Source organism: Equus asinus, chromosome 3 (genome assembly GCF_041296235.1).
Source record: "Equus asinus isolate D_3611 breed Donkey chromosome 3, EquAss-T2T_v2, whole genome shotgun sequence".
NCBI lineage: Eukaryota > Metazoa > Chordata > Mammalia > Perissodactyla > Equidae > Equus > Equus asinus.
Window position 1 is genome coordinate 37819909 of NC_091792.1, and position 14413 is coordinate 37834321.

Consider the following 14413-nt stretch of genomic DNA (forward strand, 5'->3'; position numbering starts at 1 on the left):
TAAGAAAAGAATTTCTAACTAGTGGCCAAAAAGAACAGTGCTAAATCCAGATCCCAACATTCCTGTTCTAATGAGAGGTAATAATTCACAGAGGGGTGACCATAAAATGCTAGACAGAAAACTTGGGTTCGAACCTGGCTCTGCCACTGACTGGCCATATGTGATACTGAATGAGGCAAGCTCCCTGGGGCTCAGTATCTTCACTGGTAAAACGAGGGCTGGACTAGATGCTCTCCTGTCTCCTCAGACTTTGATGGTTTATGATTCTAATGGTTAGTTCAGTCTCTTGCTGTTAGTTACCATAACTATTCAGCACTTAATGGAAGAAAAGAATGTACTTAGGGGTTTGCAGTATTTTGGCTGTGTATTTTACGTTTTCAACCACAAGAGACACTACCATGTCATGCATAGAAAGGCACATAGTAGACAATCAGAAGTGTTTACTGGTGAAAGGAAATGGAAGAAAGGCGAACATTTGATAAATAAATATATACTATTTATGGACACAATATAGAATATCATTATATTAAAATATTACACCAGAAATATTTATCTCCAAGGAATAAAGAGAAACCACCAGATGTCAAAGAATGGTTTATGTTTTAATATTTGTATTATATGCCTCAGATGGGACTTCTTTAAGCCTGTCAAACTATTAAATATTTTGATTCAGACTAATGCTAGAAAATTTAAAACCTTAAATGTTGAGATATAGTTAAGTGGATATTATAGTATCTTTACACAGTGTTCAGCAGTTACTATGCCTTATCATGATACTTCTTTACTTACCAGGAAAGTTGTGCCACTTGTTCACAGCAAATAGCCTGTTAGCAGTGACTGTGATCAGAGCAGGAGTCGCCAAACCAGGCTGGGTGTTGGCTGCCACGTGAGTGACAGGGGAGTTGGAGGGGAACTTTAGGACCATGATAACATCCTGCTGGGCTTGGTCTGTGAACATCAACGGACTCTGCAGGAGGAGATACTGTTGAGTGGGCATGACAAGACCCAAATATACAAGAAGGAAAAGACAAAGAAAGACAAGAGAGAGGGCGTAGGAAAAGAAGAGGAAGATCATGTTAACAGAAGTTGCAAGTGAGAGCACAGTGAGCAGAAAGGCTTAAAGAAACAGCAACTAGGATTTGCCTGTTTTTCATATAATGTCATTTGAATTTTTGGGTGATAGAAGTAGAATACATTAACTGAAACACTTTAAAAATCCATAAATTTTATTAGCTCTCTTCCCCACTCCATGAAGAACTTCCTATGAAGAACCAAAAGAATGACTTGGTTTAGATTGTACATAGGAAAGGATTGGGGATCACATTAAACCATTCTAATTGCTATTTTGTGTCAAATACAAAAAAAAAGAAAGAATGAGAACAGGTAATAGGCACAAGAGCAACCAAAGTAATCTCTAAGAAGCATCAAAAGTTGTGTTAAAATGAAGATTTTGACAACTAAATAAAGAGATAATTAAAACAAATATATTTATAAACAATAGTTATACAGCATGCATGTATTATTACAGTAAAGAAATAACTTATGAATGTAATATACAAACTTAATTATAAAGGTGTTTCAAAGCAATGCATAATTAAATGTACTTGTAAAAACAATATATTTATATAGTGTACCAAGACATAAACACTGCCCTATTATAATACAAATGCCACTACTTCCTGCTGTAGCTAAGGATAAAGAAAAATACCTGGTTGCCCCTCCTCCTTCTCGGTTAAAAAAAAAAACTAAAGCTCAAGACTTGATTTCTCCTTTGAAAAGCAGAAAGTAACTGAAAATGTTAAACAAAACACTGTCTGTTCTAATAACTAGCAACAAAATAAATCTTGAAGACTACTAAGGATTTAGAACATTCCTGTAACCCATATGTCATAATCCATGACATACATAACACCACTCTGATTTATGAGCTTTATTTATACTTTGTGGTAGTATGCTATCTTACAGTAATTGAACTGTACATTTTCAGCAATTCTCTTCTACCATGTCTATTTTCTAATAGCTGATTAGTATCATTCAGAATTGAAACACTTTGATAAAGTGCTTCTGGCTGCTTTCCTACTGCTATATTTCAAAACACCAGGTATATGTAAATGTGTAGGCACATATATTTAACACGTATTTATTCAGAATTGCTAATAAAAAATTAAATACATTTGCATTTTTATTATCAGTCCTTTTAAAAAAGTTATTAAGAGTACTTAGAAAAACATATTGCAGTAAGAATTCCTATTTGCACTCTTTGCATAAAGGTGTAAATAAAGGCAACTAATAAGCTACCCAGACACCCTTCTGAGCAAGTGGCTAAAAGCCAATCAATATTATGAGTTAATCCTCCCTGGATGCTCATTCAATTAAAGGTGTCAGTAATGCCTCATCTGATGTGGCCTCAATTAAATCCAACTATCTGATGGTGTGAAAACACAGGGGGATACAGCAACAGCAGCAAAACCAGACAAATAGGCAGCCTTCGTGTGCCTGCTAATTACTACACCTGGTGTATATTATGGCTCATGCACTTAACGCAGCACGAAGTGGCTTTAATTTCTGCTGTATTTTTGTGTGTGTGTGTGTGTGTGTGGTGGAGTGCACTGATGGTTGATGGGGGAACTCATCTGAATGGTAGTAAAAATAATTAATAAACATTTGGGCCTTTGATTTTTAAAATTTCAGATGTCAATAAGTAATCTGTGTCACATAAAGAACGTTTTATACAGTTTTAAGGAATTCTGTGAAATTGGGTAAAGATGAGAAACAAAAACCAAAATATCCTATAAGTTAGCTTTGAAGGAGTCTTGGGAAAAGGAAAAGAAAGTCATTTCACAGTACCAAACCTTATTTTTCAATTATGTAGTATTTTTTAAATAATATTTACTAAAGTCAATTTATAAACTCTGAGAAAGTCATAGTACAACATACATTATAAAGTCTCACTGAAAGGAAGTTGATACATATTTCTGAGCTTAACAGCTCATATTGTAAATACCATTAGACTCAAATTGAATAATTCCAATGTTTATACCCTTAAAAAAAACCTAGAAAAATCTCTCATGTGCAGGAAGAACGTCTTGTTTACATAGTGACTCTAGTGGGCCAACTCTTAGCCACATGGCAAGGACAAGCTACCTTCCACAGAAAGCTGCAGAGACCATATCCAGAACTGCCCACTGATTCTTACAACAAGCTGTCCCTAGTTTGTTCCTACACACTCCATCTTGACTAGAGCTCCCAATGCAAGCAAGTAGCAGGAAACTCTCTTGGGAGCTCCATCATTTCTTTAGCTAATAGATATGGAATAAGGAGCGCTAGAAATAACAAGAAGCACACCCCAGTATATTGGGATAGTCCACAGTGATGGCACCAGCTGTAGATGAGAAAGACAACTGGTAAAACAGGGATAAGAGAAACAAACCCTCATCTAATCCTGAGTACCTCTGCAACCCAAGTCTGAGGTAGAAGTAGGAAATCGCTAGCCAAATTGCATTCACTTTTCCCAGATTAAGTGTACACTTGTTGACAACTCTGGTTTCTTTCTAACACACCTTTCTTTCTCAACCACATATGTGTAAGATGAAAAACACAATTTGCACAAGTCTGAAAAGGAGTTCAAGTATCCAGTTCAGAGGAAAAAGATAATAGGAAAGACAGTCTCCCCTCCTATGAACATGTGCCTTCCCAGCCTTCTCACCCTACAGATAGTAAAGCTGATCTGCCTGGATGAACCAATAATCCTTTTGCCATGGAGAGAGGCTTGGCAGAAGGAATTCCCTCTTTGCCTCAGTGACCAAGGCTGTGCAGTGACCCAGGTAGAAAGTCAATGGAGCAGTGGAGGTGGTTCCATTAGCCAGCACACAACAGCCTGGGTCTCATCAACAAGCTATTACTAAAACTAATTCCAAAGCCCAAACATAAATCATTCTTACAATTTTATGGCATTATCTTCCATTGTTCTTGCTAAATATTCACTTTTTGTGTAGTCTCCTGCTCACTAAGGTTACCCTTTATGTTCATTTAAATTGATTTTACCTGTTTAAAAACACTTAGGGGAAAAGGAGATGCAAATAATTTTTTAAATGCTTGTAGTTTATTATGACAGCCAATTCATATAACTAGAGAAAGAAGGCGAAAAAGGCTTGGAAGAGGAAAGAAGATGACAGAGAGCAAAAAGGAAAAAGACACAAAGAAAAAGGTGAGATGGGAAGAGAGAGAGAGAAAAAGAGAGAGAGAGAGAGAAAAACAGCCAGACATAGAAATGGCTACATCTATATCTTTTGGCCTCTTGGCTGTTACTCTCTCCTTCTCAGTATCTGTCAAAATTCTACCATCTCTAAGTAACAGCATGGAATTAGAATCTATCTTAAATTATTCATTATATTTATGGAAACAGATTTTATACTCCCTATTCTTAATTTAAAACAGTAATGAGCAATGCTTTATTGAGGGACAATTCAAGAAAAAAATATAATGCCTATAGTTTGTTCTTCAAAGAAATGATTTTTATCATGCAATTCAATATTTGTTACTGTACTGAATTGTCTTTTATCATTGAAGAATTTCCCCTCTGAAATTTCAGGAACTATTAAAGAAGAACAACCACATTATTTTGCAGCTCAGGTTTATTTCCCTACTCATGATTCTGGGCTGGCCTCTGACTTGCTTTGACTAAAAGAATATGGCCTCAATGACGTTGTATGAGTTCAAAAGCAAGCTTCAAGAAGTCTTGTAGAAGTATTCTCTTGGAACACTGCTCCTACCATGGGAGTGGCCTGGGCTAACTTCTTTGATGATGAAAGACCACATAGAAAGAGAGGTCAGGCCATTTCAACCCACCCACAGCAATGCATGAGGGAGCAAAAGTGAAAAGAGTAGAAGAAATGCCCATCTAACCCTCAGAACTTCACGAGAAATAGAGATCACCGTTTTCTACCACCAAGCTTTGAGTGGTTTGGTATACCAAATCATTTTTTTCTCCCTGAGCTCCCTGATCCTTAGTAACAATATCCTATGCATTAAGATTAGTTTCTTTTTCTTTGTTTTTTCCTGAGGAAGATTCACCATAAGCTAACATCTGTCCCAGTCTTTCTCTATCTTGTATGTGGGACGCCGCCAGAGCATGGCTGATGAGTGGTATAGGTCTGCGCCCAGGATCTGAGCCTATGAACGCCGGGCTGCCCAAGCAGAGCATGCCAAACTTAACCATCAGGCCCTGGGGCCAGCCCCTAAGATTAGTTTTAAAATTTGCAAATTGAAAAACATATTGGGATGTAAAGAATAAACACAACAGCAAAACTAATCTAGAAACTCGTAGGATCAAACCAGAAAACTTATCAATCTTGTGTCTGGAGTCTTGATCCTACAGTGAGGATATGTGGCAATTAAGGACCTTTTAATTCTGCAACATAAAACGTGAAGTGATGAAATACTAGAGCACTGGAGCAATGTTTACTTCCCAAAGACTCCAAGATAGTGTGCAATAATATTTGCTGGTTGTTAGCAGGTTAACAAACATTGCATAAGAACAGGCCCAGATGTGGTAGAGAATCTCAAGTACAACAAAAGACTGTGATGAATGTCAAGCATGGTCTCAAAGAGAGGCAAGAAATGAGAAGAGTGAAAGCAGCACTTACCACTTGCATGGCAGAACCTCTGGGAGGATGGGGCTCTATGAGTAGTTGAGAAGGCGTCTGTCCAAAACTTCGGATTTGAGCTTCCACAGCCTGAAAAGGCATGGGAAAGTTTGAGGGTTAAGAGGTGCTAATTACAGCCAATACAACCACAACTGTCACCTGAAAATGTCATTCCAAACTTCTGGCTTGTTTCATGTTGAAAATCAACCTTATGTTTTCACAGTGGGGCTAAGCACCTGGCAAGGGCATTGAGGGTGAGGTCATCCTTTAGTACTGTGGAAATGGTTCCTATAAAACCCTGCAAAACTTTCTCATCTTGCTCAGTGATATGAAACAGAAACCAGCTATTACGATCAGAAATTGTCCTTTTTGGCTTCATCTCTGTTTTCTTGCATTTTTTTTCCTGCTTGCATCATCCTTGATGACTAAAGCTAATCTTTTACAGGTATAGAGGAAAGCTAATGCTGTTTTGATTCTAGGCTCCACTTCATCCTGGGAAGTAGAAAGGAGGAAAAAAGAAACATAGCACCTGTGAAAATGGCTTGATGCTATTACTTTTGCCATAGGAGGAGCATTGTTGTTGACAGTCTCTTTGAACCTAGGTAGCTAAACAACAAAGTAAAAGCCGTATGTTGCATCCAAGCATGAGACAATTAAACCAGGAACTAACTAAACATAAGAAACACATGTGTGTACCCTTTTCAAAAAACGTGTGCATGCACCCCTTTGCAAGGCACCCCTCTACCATGGCTCTTCCTGTACATCTAGCACAGAGGTTCACTTCCCAATCACCAATAACTCCCTCATCGTGGGAAACTACTAAATGCCAGATGTTATCACTATCTGTAATTATTTTATTTGTTTACTTGTTTATGCCTGTCTCCTCCCTCTAAATTACAAGTACCATGAGAGCAAGGAACTTGTCTATCTTCTTCACTGTTAGATCCCTAAATTTGGTGAATGAATAAATGCTACAGTATGTGTGAGGGGAGAGAAGGAAGCAAAGATATATAAAGATTACTTCAGTACCCCCACAATAGTCAGTATTCTTAACTTCCAGGCTAAAAGGATGAAGAAAATCTCTCAAATTCATAAGAGAATATATGTTCATTGTGATATTTTTTTAATCCCTAAGAAAATGGATCTTTAGTTTTTATATGCTCTGCAGGACTGTAGTCAATTAATAAATCATAAACAAGGAAATATAATCATTATCCAGTATTAATTTCCTTTTTTTAATTTGATGAGGATACCACTAGTAGTCCTTTACAATGACCTTGTAAGAAACAATGATAGCATTCGTTCATTTGTGCATTCAATAATCATCAACTATGTACACAGCAGTATTAGGTCTCAATGTTTCTGACCTTGAAGAATGTATTCCTAATATAGGAAGCAGGGCAAATGTACCCGGACACGTGAATAATAGTTTGATGCAGTCAGTCCAATAAGTTCAAGGAATGCTCCATGACTTGCTTAGGCAGAAAAGATTGGAAAGTACCTTTGTGAAAGCTAAATGGTATGGTGGAAGCAGCATGGGTTTTGAACTCAAACAGACCACGTTCAAATGCTGAATGCATACCACTTATAAGCTATGTCGTCCAGGGCAGGTTATTTAACCTCTCTAAGTTTCCATTTTCTCTCCTGTAAAATGTGGATAATAGTACCCACCTCATAGTGTTATATTAAGGATTAAATGATATAAATGTAAAAAATACAGTAAAGTGCTTAGTACAGATTAGACCCTCAATATGCAGCCAACAGGCCAACAGATATTCATTGAGGGCTGCAAACAACAACAACAACAAATATTTATTTAGTACTTACTATTTGCCAGAACTTTTCTAAGTGATTTACTATCTTATATCATTTACTCTTTAAACTGTATTGTGTGGTTACTTTACTATATCCATTTTATAGATAAGGAAAATAATGTAAAAATAACTTAAATATGTTGTCCAAGGTCACACAGTAATTAAATGGCAGACTCAATTTGCACCCAAGCAGTTTGATACTAGAGCTCACACCCTCAACCATTAAGCTATCCTTCCTCATTATCTGTTAGGTACTATGCTGGGATCTAGGGATAAGACTAAGCATAAAAAGACCATGAGCTTATAATCTATTGAATGAATTAACAAGGTATATCTATCATCATCATCATCTTTTTTTTTTAAGATTTTATTTTTCCTTTTTCTCCCAAAGCCCCCCAGTACACAGTTGTGTATTTTTAGTTGTGGGTCCCTCTGGTTAAAGCATGTGGGACATTGCCTCAGCACGGCCTGATGAGCGGTTCCATGTCCGCGCCCAGGATTCGAAACCGGCAAAACCCTGGCCGCCACAGCAAGTTTGCAAGCTTAACCACTTGGCCATGGGGCCGGCCCCCATCATCACCATTATTACAGTGAACAAAGTATGTTTAGATACAATTAGCAGAGCAGAATGGCTAGGCAAGTGTTGGTTTTATATAGTGGGAAATAAGGCTGGCCATAGACTTTAGAAACAAGAAACACAGCCAAAGAAAGTGAGGAATAGAGACTGGGATCATTTCAGAACGTGTCTAAAATATTTTTTTATGACGTGAAATCAATTTATGATCAGCACTGAGAAGAATCTTGAGGAAGAAAAAGTACGCAAAATGGTAACTTAAAGCCTAGAGGTAGGAGCACTGCTATTTTATGATATATGGATTTATGGACTGAGTTTATGAATGTGAACCTTAAGTCTCTTCTAAGAACAGTTAGCAAAGCCAGCGCCCTTTCCCTTGACTGCTGTCTACATGCCTTTTCCGTCATTAAAAGGAGGGGAGGGGGGAATAGATAGCTTCCATACCTGGGGTCAGATGGTTCAGAGTGCTAATACTGACTTTACCATTTGTCTGCTGTGTGATTTTGGACAAGTAGCTTAACCTCTGTTTCCCCATCTATAAAACAGAGGTGATAGTAATGAAGCCTAGCTGACAAAATCATTTGGAAAATTAAATAAAATAATACATATAAAGTGCTTGGCACAGTACCTAGCACACACAAAGCACTTAATAAAAGGCTGTATTAGTATCAGGTTGAGGGTTCAGTGTGAGCCCCATTTAACACAGCTAAAACAGAGAAGGAAGGAATGCTTCGGGAGGTTATGATGATAATGATGAACACATTATCTTAGGAAACTGAAATCTGGCTCAGGATTTCAAAATATATCACAGGGCTAAGCGCCCAGAGACAGAAAGATCTCTTTGGAGTTTCAGAGAGCAGTCCAAAACATAAGGAATTGTATACCTCAATCCTTATGGAAGCTGGGGTATTTGAAAGAAAAGGGATGAACATGTGAACCATGACCTAAGAAAAAATCAATAGGTCTTAAAGACTGGTAACTTTGAGCAATGAAGAAAAGAGAAAAGATAAAACTAGTTCTTTCCTTTTGAACTTGCATATTTTGGAGAGTAGTAAAGCAATGAATAGAAATACAAGTTTCTGTTAGGGAGAACTAGTTTGGCAGGAGAAAGACAGTAAATTTCATGTCAGATGTGGAATCTGAAGTGATAATGACAGCCATCTATCCAGGCTGAGATGTCCAATGCACAACAGAAAACCCAAGACCGGCTCTGAGATGAAAGATCAGAGGTGTTGATTTGGGTGTCACTGATTGATTGATTTTTTTTTTTTGAGGAAGATTAGCCCTGAGCTAATGTCTGCTGCCAATCCTCCTCTTTTTGCTGAGGAAGACTGGCCCTGAGCTAACATCTGTGCCCATCTTCCTCTACTTTATATGTGGGACGCCTGCCACAGCATGGCTTGACAAGCGGTGCATAGGTCCCCACACAGGATCTGAACTGGCAAATGCCGGGCCACTGAAGTGGAATGTGCAAACTTAGCTGCTGCACCACCAGCCAGCCCCAGGTGTCATTTATACAAGAGAAATTTAAGTCAATGGTTTTTTATCTTTCCCTCTCACTGTGTATATATGTGCATTTTTAAGCAGCAGAAATGACTTCCTTTTTCAAATGAAATCCCATGTATATAAAAAACATAGAGATTGGGCTGTTCTACTTTAAAGGTGGGCAAAGCCATCCTTAATAAGCTTTCTCAGCAGCTCCTGAGACAATTCTGAGAAATCTTAGGACTCTGGAGCACAGTTTGTAACCCACTGGTTAAGCTCCAGGAAGAAAATACATGAGACACACACAAAGGGACCTAGAGCTGAAGCTTGGGAAATACTCATGTTTAGGGTATAACATGAAGAAGTAATGAAGAAGACAGGGGAGGAGGAGTTAGGGGCGGGGGAGCAGGATAGGGTGATATGGAAGCCTTAAGATGAGAGTTACAGAGAGAGAATGGTCAATAATGCTAACTACTACAGAGAAACTAAGCATAATGACATTGTCGCATATAAATCTTTATTATAGATATAAATTTAATGTAACTAGTCTTAATACTATCCTGCTTTGCACTTAACATTGTTTTGAAATGAAAAGGACATGGATGATGAGACAACTTTCAAAAATACCTATCGCCTCTTTTTAACACTTTTAAAAGTCTTAAAATTTTAATAGAATTTGCACATTACTGACCTCTTTGAGGAAAAGGCTTTGTCAAGTCAGGTAATATAGTAGTCTAATTATACTGTCTCTATGGCAGAATAAAAGCTATATTGTTCCGCATATGTTAAATAATTTTCTTTCCAAGTCCTTAACACATCTAAAAAGATTGTAGAAGTCAGACACAAATGCTCTGTTTCTTGACTAACCTTTGAGTTGTTGCTTATAAAAATACATAATAGAAACATAATTTTCAACTGTGAAAATTATGGCACAAAATCGTAAGGTAATGACTATAGTTTCAAATCTTTAGTCACACTTTATATCATCAGCTGATAATTCTAGATTTTTCTCATTGCTTCTAAAACTTACTGGCCATTTTTCATTCATCTTGATCTCTGAAGCAATTTACATTATTGATCAAAACCTAGTTTCTTCAACATTCTCTCTTCGGTGGCTTCCATGGCCTTACATTAGCCTGGTTCTCTAACTTACTCCTTTATTCTCTCTTTGGATGACTTCTATTCTTCTTTCTCATCCATAAATGAACTCATCATTGCAAATTCTCTTTTAGCACTCAAATTTTCTCAGTCTAAACTTTCTGTCCTGGAAATTTTTTCTACTGTCACGACTTCAAACCTCACTTCTCTTTGAAGGATTTCCAAATCTAAAACCAGAGGATTGTCAATTTCTAAGAGGTGTCAATATACACCTTTGCCTGATGGCCATCTATGTATACTATGTGTATGTATACATGCCTAAAATTAACATATCTAAAATCTGGAAAAATTAATTTTATTCTAGCATTCCTCAGTCAAGGGTTAGACTCCTCTTTTGATTTTTCTTAATGTTCAGAATCTAATTGACATTTTAAAATTTTCTCTCTTTCTTTCAATATGTGATCAGTCACTAGATCTAATCACTTCTTTCATAAAGTTTCATATTCATCACTCCTTTCTGAATCCAGGTCCCTTATAATTTCAGGTATTGAGTACTGTAACAGTCTCTTTACTGTGTTTCTCCATTTAGTTTCTTCCTTCAGCATATCCTACAGAACTGAGTTTTCCAAAACTCTCCTTTATGCGATATTCTCCTGATCAAATGTCTTCAATTGATCCTCAGTACTTAAAAGATAAAGGTCTAATACCAGGCAATAAAGGTCTTCCTACCTCTCTAACTTTTATTCCTTCATCCAATTCCCTTATACAGTGTTTCTTTTCAGTCAGGCTGGTTTCCAACCACAAATACAACCAGTCATTTCTGCCTTACATTTCCTCTCATGCCACTGCTCCTCCTAGAATGGTTACCCTCATCTTCCATTTTCTAGGTCCTGCTCCTCTCTGGAAAACCCTGCTTGAGTACACCTTGTTGGTATAATATTTCCCAAATCTCACAGCTTGTTCATTCTGCTGATTACACACTTGATTCAGGCTTTCTTGTAATGTTATTTAACTTTTAATAGATTACTAGTCTATCTCTGCAACTATACAATACTGGTCAGAATATCACATATTTTAGTGGTGTGCAGCAGGTAGAACAGTATCTTGCACAAAGTATTCATACAACAAAAAAATTTACCAAGTACCTATTACACTGCAAGCTCGCCCAGACTCTTATGCCTCATCTAGGGTTGTACTGGGGACAAAACCAAGCTCAAGAGATGAGCACAGTTCTTGATAAGGACAAAATTGGGGTGAGGGGGAGGATGGTGAGTGATAAGAGAAGGCTGATATCTACTATTACAAAGAGACTGAAAGAGTTTTTCATGTAAGCTCTGAAAGATGTCGCTGAATGCAGTAATTCTCATTTCTTCAGCCCCCTACACACCTGAGGGATATGACAACACTCCAGCATCTCACTATAGCAGTGATTCTTAAGGACAAAGTGAGAAATCCTGAGGGAATATGTGTGATTTGAAAAAGCCACTCAAGTAATTTTGTCTATCATTCTCTCTTCACTTTTCCCTTCAGCCCTTTGTATAGAGGAATAGAAAATTTAGAGGCATAAGGAGGTTTGAAATCACAGGAAACATACAGCTATAAGGTTCAGGAAGGTGAATTGGTAATAGGGTAGCTTAATGAACTCTGTGAAATGCCTAAACTGTTTTTAACGAACTCTAGTTTACCTAAAGAGTTCTGGTCCCAGGTGATATGTTTTTAAAATTTGTTTATGATGTTCAATTTTTACTATGGAATAGGAAAACGAACCCCCACGTACCCATTAATCAGTTTCAATAATTATTAACACATTTGGCTTTAGGTTATCTTAAAGGGGACTCAGCCTAAGCAATGTGCTAGAAAGATTCATTGAAAAATAGGAAAGTGTTCCTGCCTGTAAGCAGTTTATTTTTTCACCTCTACTGCAAAACTACACTGAGAACAAAATGTCCTAAAATGACCAAAAATTATAAACATTAGCCAGTAGCCTTCATTTTTCTTAAGAGGGGTTAAACACACCTGTACTCACAAGGAGATGTTCAGTCCTAAAGTTGCAAATTTGATTAAGTAACTTCTCTAGTTAAAATCCTTTTAACCAAATTTCTTATCATGGGGTGACACTATGGCATGGGGTTAAGTATGCAGACACTGGAATCAGACTGCCTCAGTTCAAATCTTACCTTTATCGCGTATTAGCTGAGTGACTTTGGGCAAGATACTTAGCCTTCTGTGCCTTAGTTTCCTCATCGAAAAATGGTGATAATAATAGTGAGTATTTCATGAAGGAGTTGCAAAGATTAAATGAGATAATACAAAATACTTAGAACACTCAACACACAGTAAGCCATCAGTAAGTGTTTGATATTATTATTACAGCATATACATAAAAGACTTAAGACAGTGTCTGGCTGAGGTTAAGTAAGCATTTAATAAATGTTACCAACTACTCCTAATTAAGATTAATAATAAAAGTAATCTAGCTCCTGCCTATGTTTCTAGTCTCGTCCCCTGCCACCGTCCCTCTCATACTCTATAATGTGAGATGTAACGTGTCATTCTGTCTTTGCATATATCGTTTTCTTTTCCTATTTTTTCTATTCCCTTCCTCTATATGGTTGCCTTTTTCTTATTCTTTAAGACTTAGCTCAGGCATCTCTGTCCTCTGGAAAATCCCTTTCTTGATCTCATCCAGACTGTTGCTGTCCCTCCCCGTTGCTCTTGAAGCAATGTGTGCAGACTCTTATCTAATATTCTAATTACTAATTTAATTTCTGTCCTATTGATCAGACTGTAAGTCTCCTTGATACCAGAGACTGCCAAGTATTTCTGTGCGTGTGGAGGCTTGACACATAGTAGGTGCTCAATAAATATTTGCTGAATGAATGAAGGGCCATCCAAGTGAACATAATTCAGCAGGACTGCAGCTAAGAGATACACTCCTACCACTATTACAGAGCAGCCCAGCACTGAATAAAACATTCTATTAAACATTTCTACAAAAAATCTTACTTTATTATTTAACATTCTTATTCATCAATTCGCAATTATTTCTGTAAATAGCCTGTAACTACTTTCTATAATAAAACCTGAATTCAGCAGGCAGCATTCCAGATGTTGAAATACATAGTAATAAAAAAGACTATGCAGATACTTCAAGACATTCCAGTAAAACCACATATTTATATTTTATAAACAGCGTCTCAAATATTACCTGGAGAATTTATTAATGGATTTCCAAATGGAAATATTATGAAAAGATTCTCAACAAGCTGTGTATTCTATTGTTTTCTGTGCCAACTATTGCATACTTGCATGATTTTATGGCTATATAGAGAGAAAGAGACAGTATATATAGAGAGAATATAGATGCACACATTAGATAGAATAAAAGGAAAAAAGAAAGAAATAAAAGCAAAGGAAAATAGACTTGGCTTAGTGACAATTTAGTATTTGACTTCAGTTAAACAATGACTGTTTGAGTATCTCTGACCTAGCCTTTTTAATCTAACAAGAAAAAGTTTAACTCAGTATAACGCTTAGTAATCAACAATAAAGTTGTAAAATTTCGTTTTAAGATGGGTTTGGGGGAGAAATAGCTTTAAACATATGGATGCAATTAAGTAAACACATATGTACGCTGCTTTTTTTTAAGCACACAACTCTGAAATTGCCTTTTATCCCTTTTATATTTACCTCTAAAGGCACTATAAAATTGGGCCAGAGAAATTGAAAAAAATAATCTATTAAGAAAAAACACGCCATTTATTAAAATATTAAAATTTTCTGACATTACTAAAATT

The 14413-nt window shown here is 36.8% G+C and overlaps 2 protein-coding genes across 11 annotated transcripts in view; one reads left to right on the top strand and one right to left on the bottom strand.

Annotated features, from left to right (window-relative positions):
- Nucleotides 1-14413, top strand: part of DCLK2 (doublecortin like kinase 2) — a 229018-nt gene that overhangs the window by 185720 nt on the left and 28885 nt on the right. The gene's annotated exons all lie outside the window — the stretch shown is intronic.
- LRBA (LPS responsive beige-like anchor protein) overlaps nucleotides 1-14413 on the bottom strand; it is a 705137-nt gene that overhangs the window by 45637 nt on the left and 645087 nt on the right. For 6 of the 10 annotated variants that reach the window (XM_070504873.1, XM_070504880.1, XM_070504875.1 and 3 more), the window contains 2 exons: nucleotides 5646-5735; nucleotides 790-982 (listed from right to left, as the gene is read on the bottom strand). In XM_070504873.1, coding sequence (XP_070360974.1) covers nucleotides 790-982; nucleotides 5646-5735 — 283 coding nt within the window. The remainder of the gene's footprint in view (nucleotides 1-789; nucleotides 983-5645; nucleotides 5736-14413) is intronic. The other 4 variants (XM_070504881.1, XM_070504878.1, XM_070504879.1 and 1 more) reach the window with 1 other exon arrangement.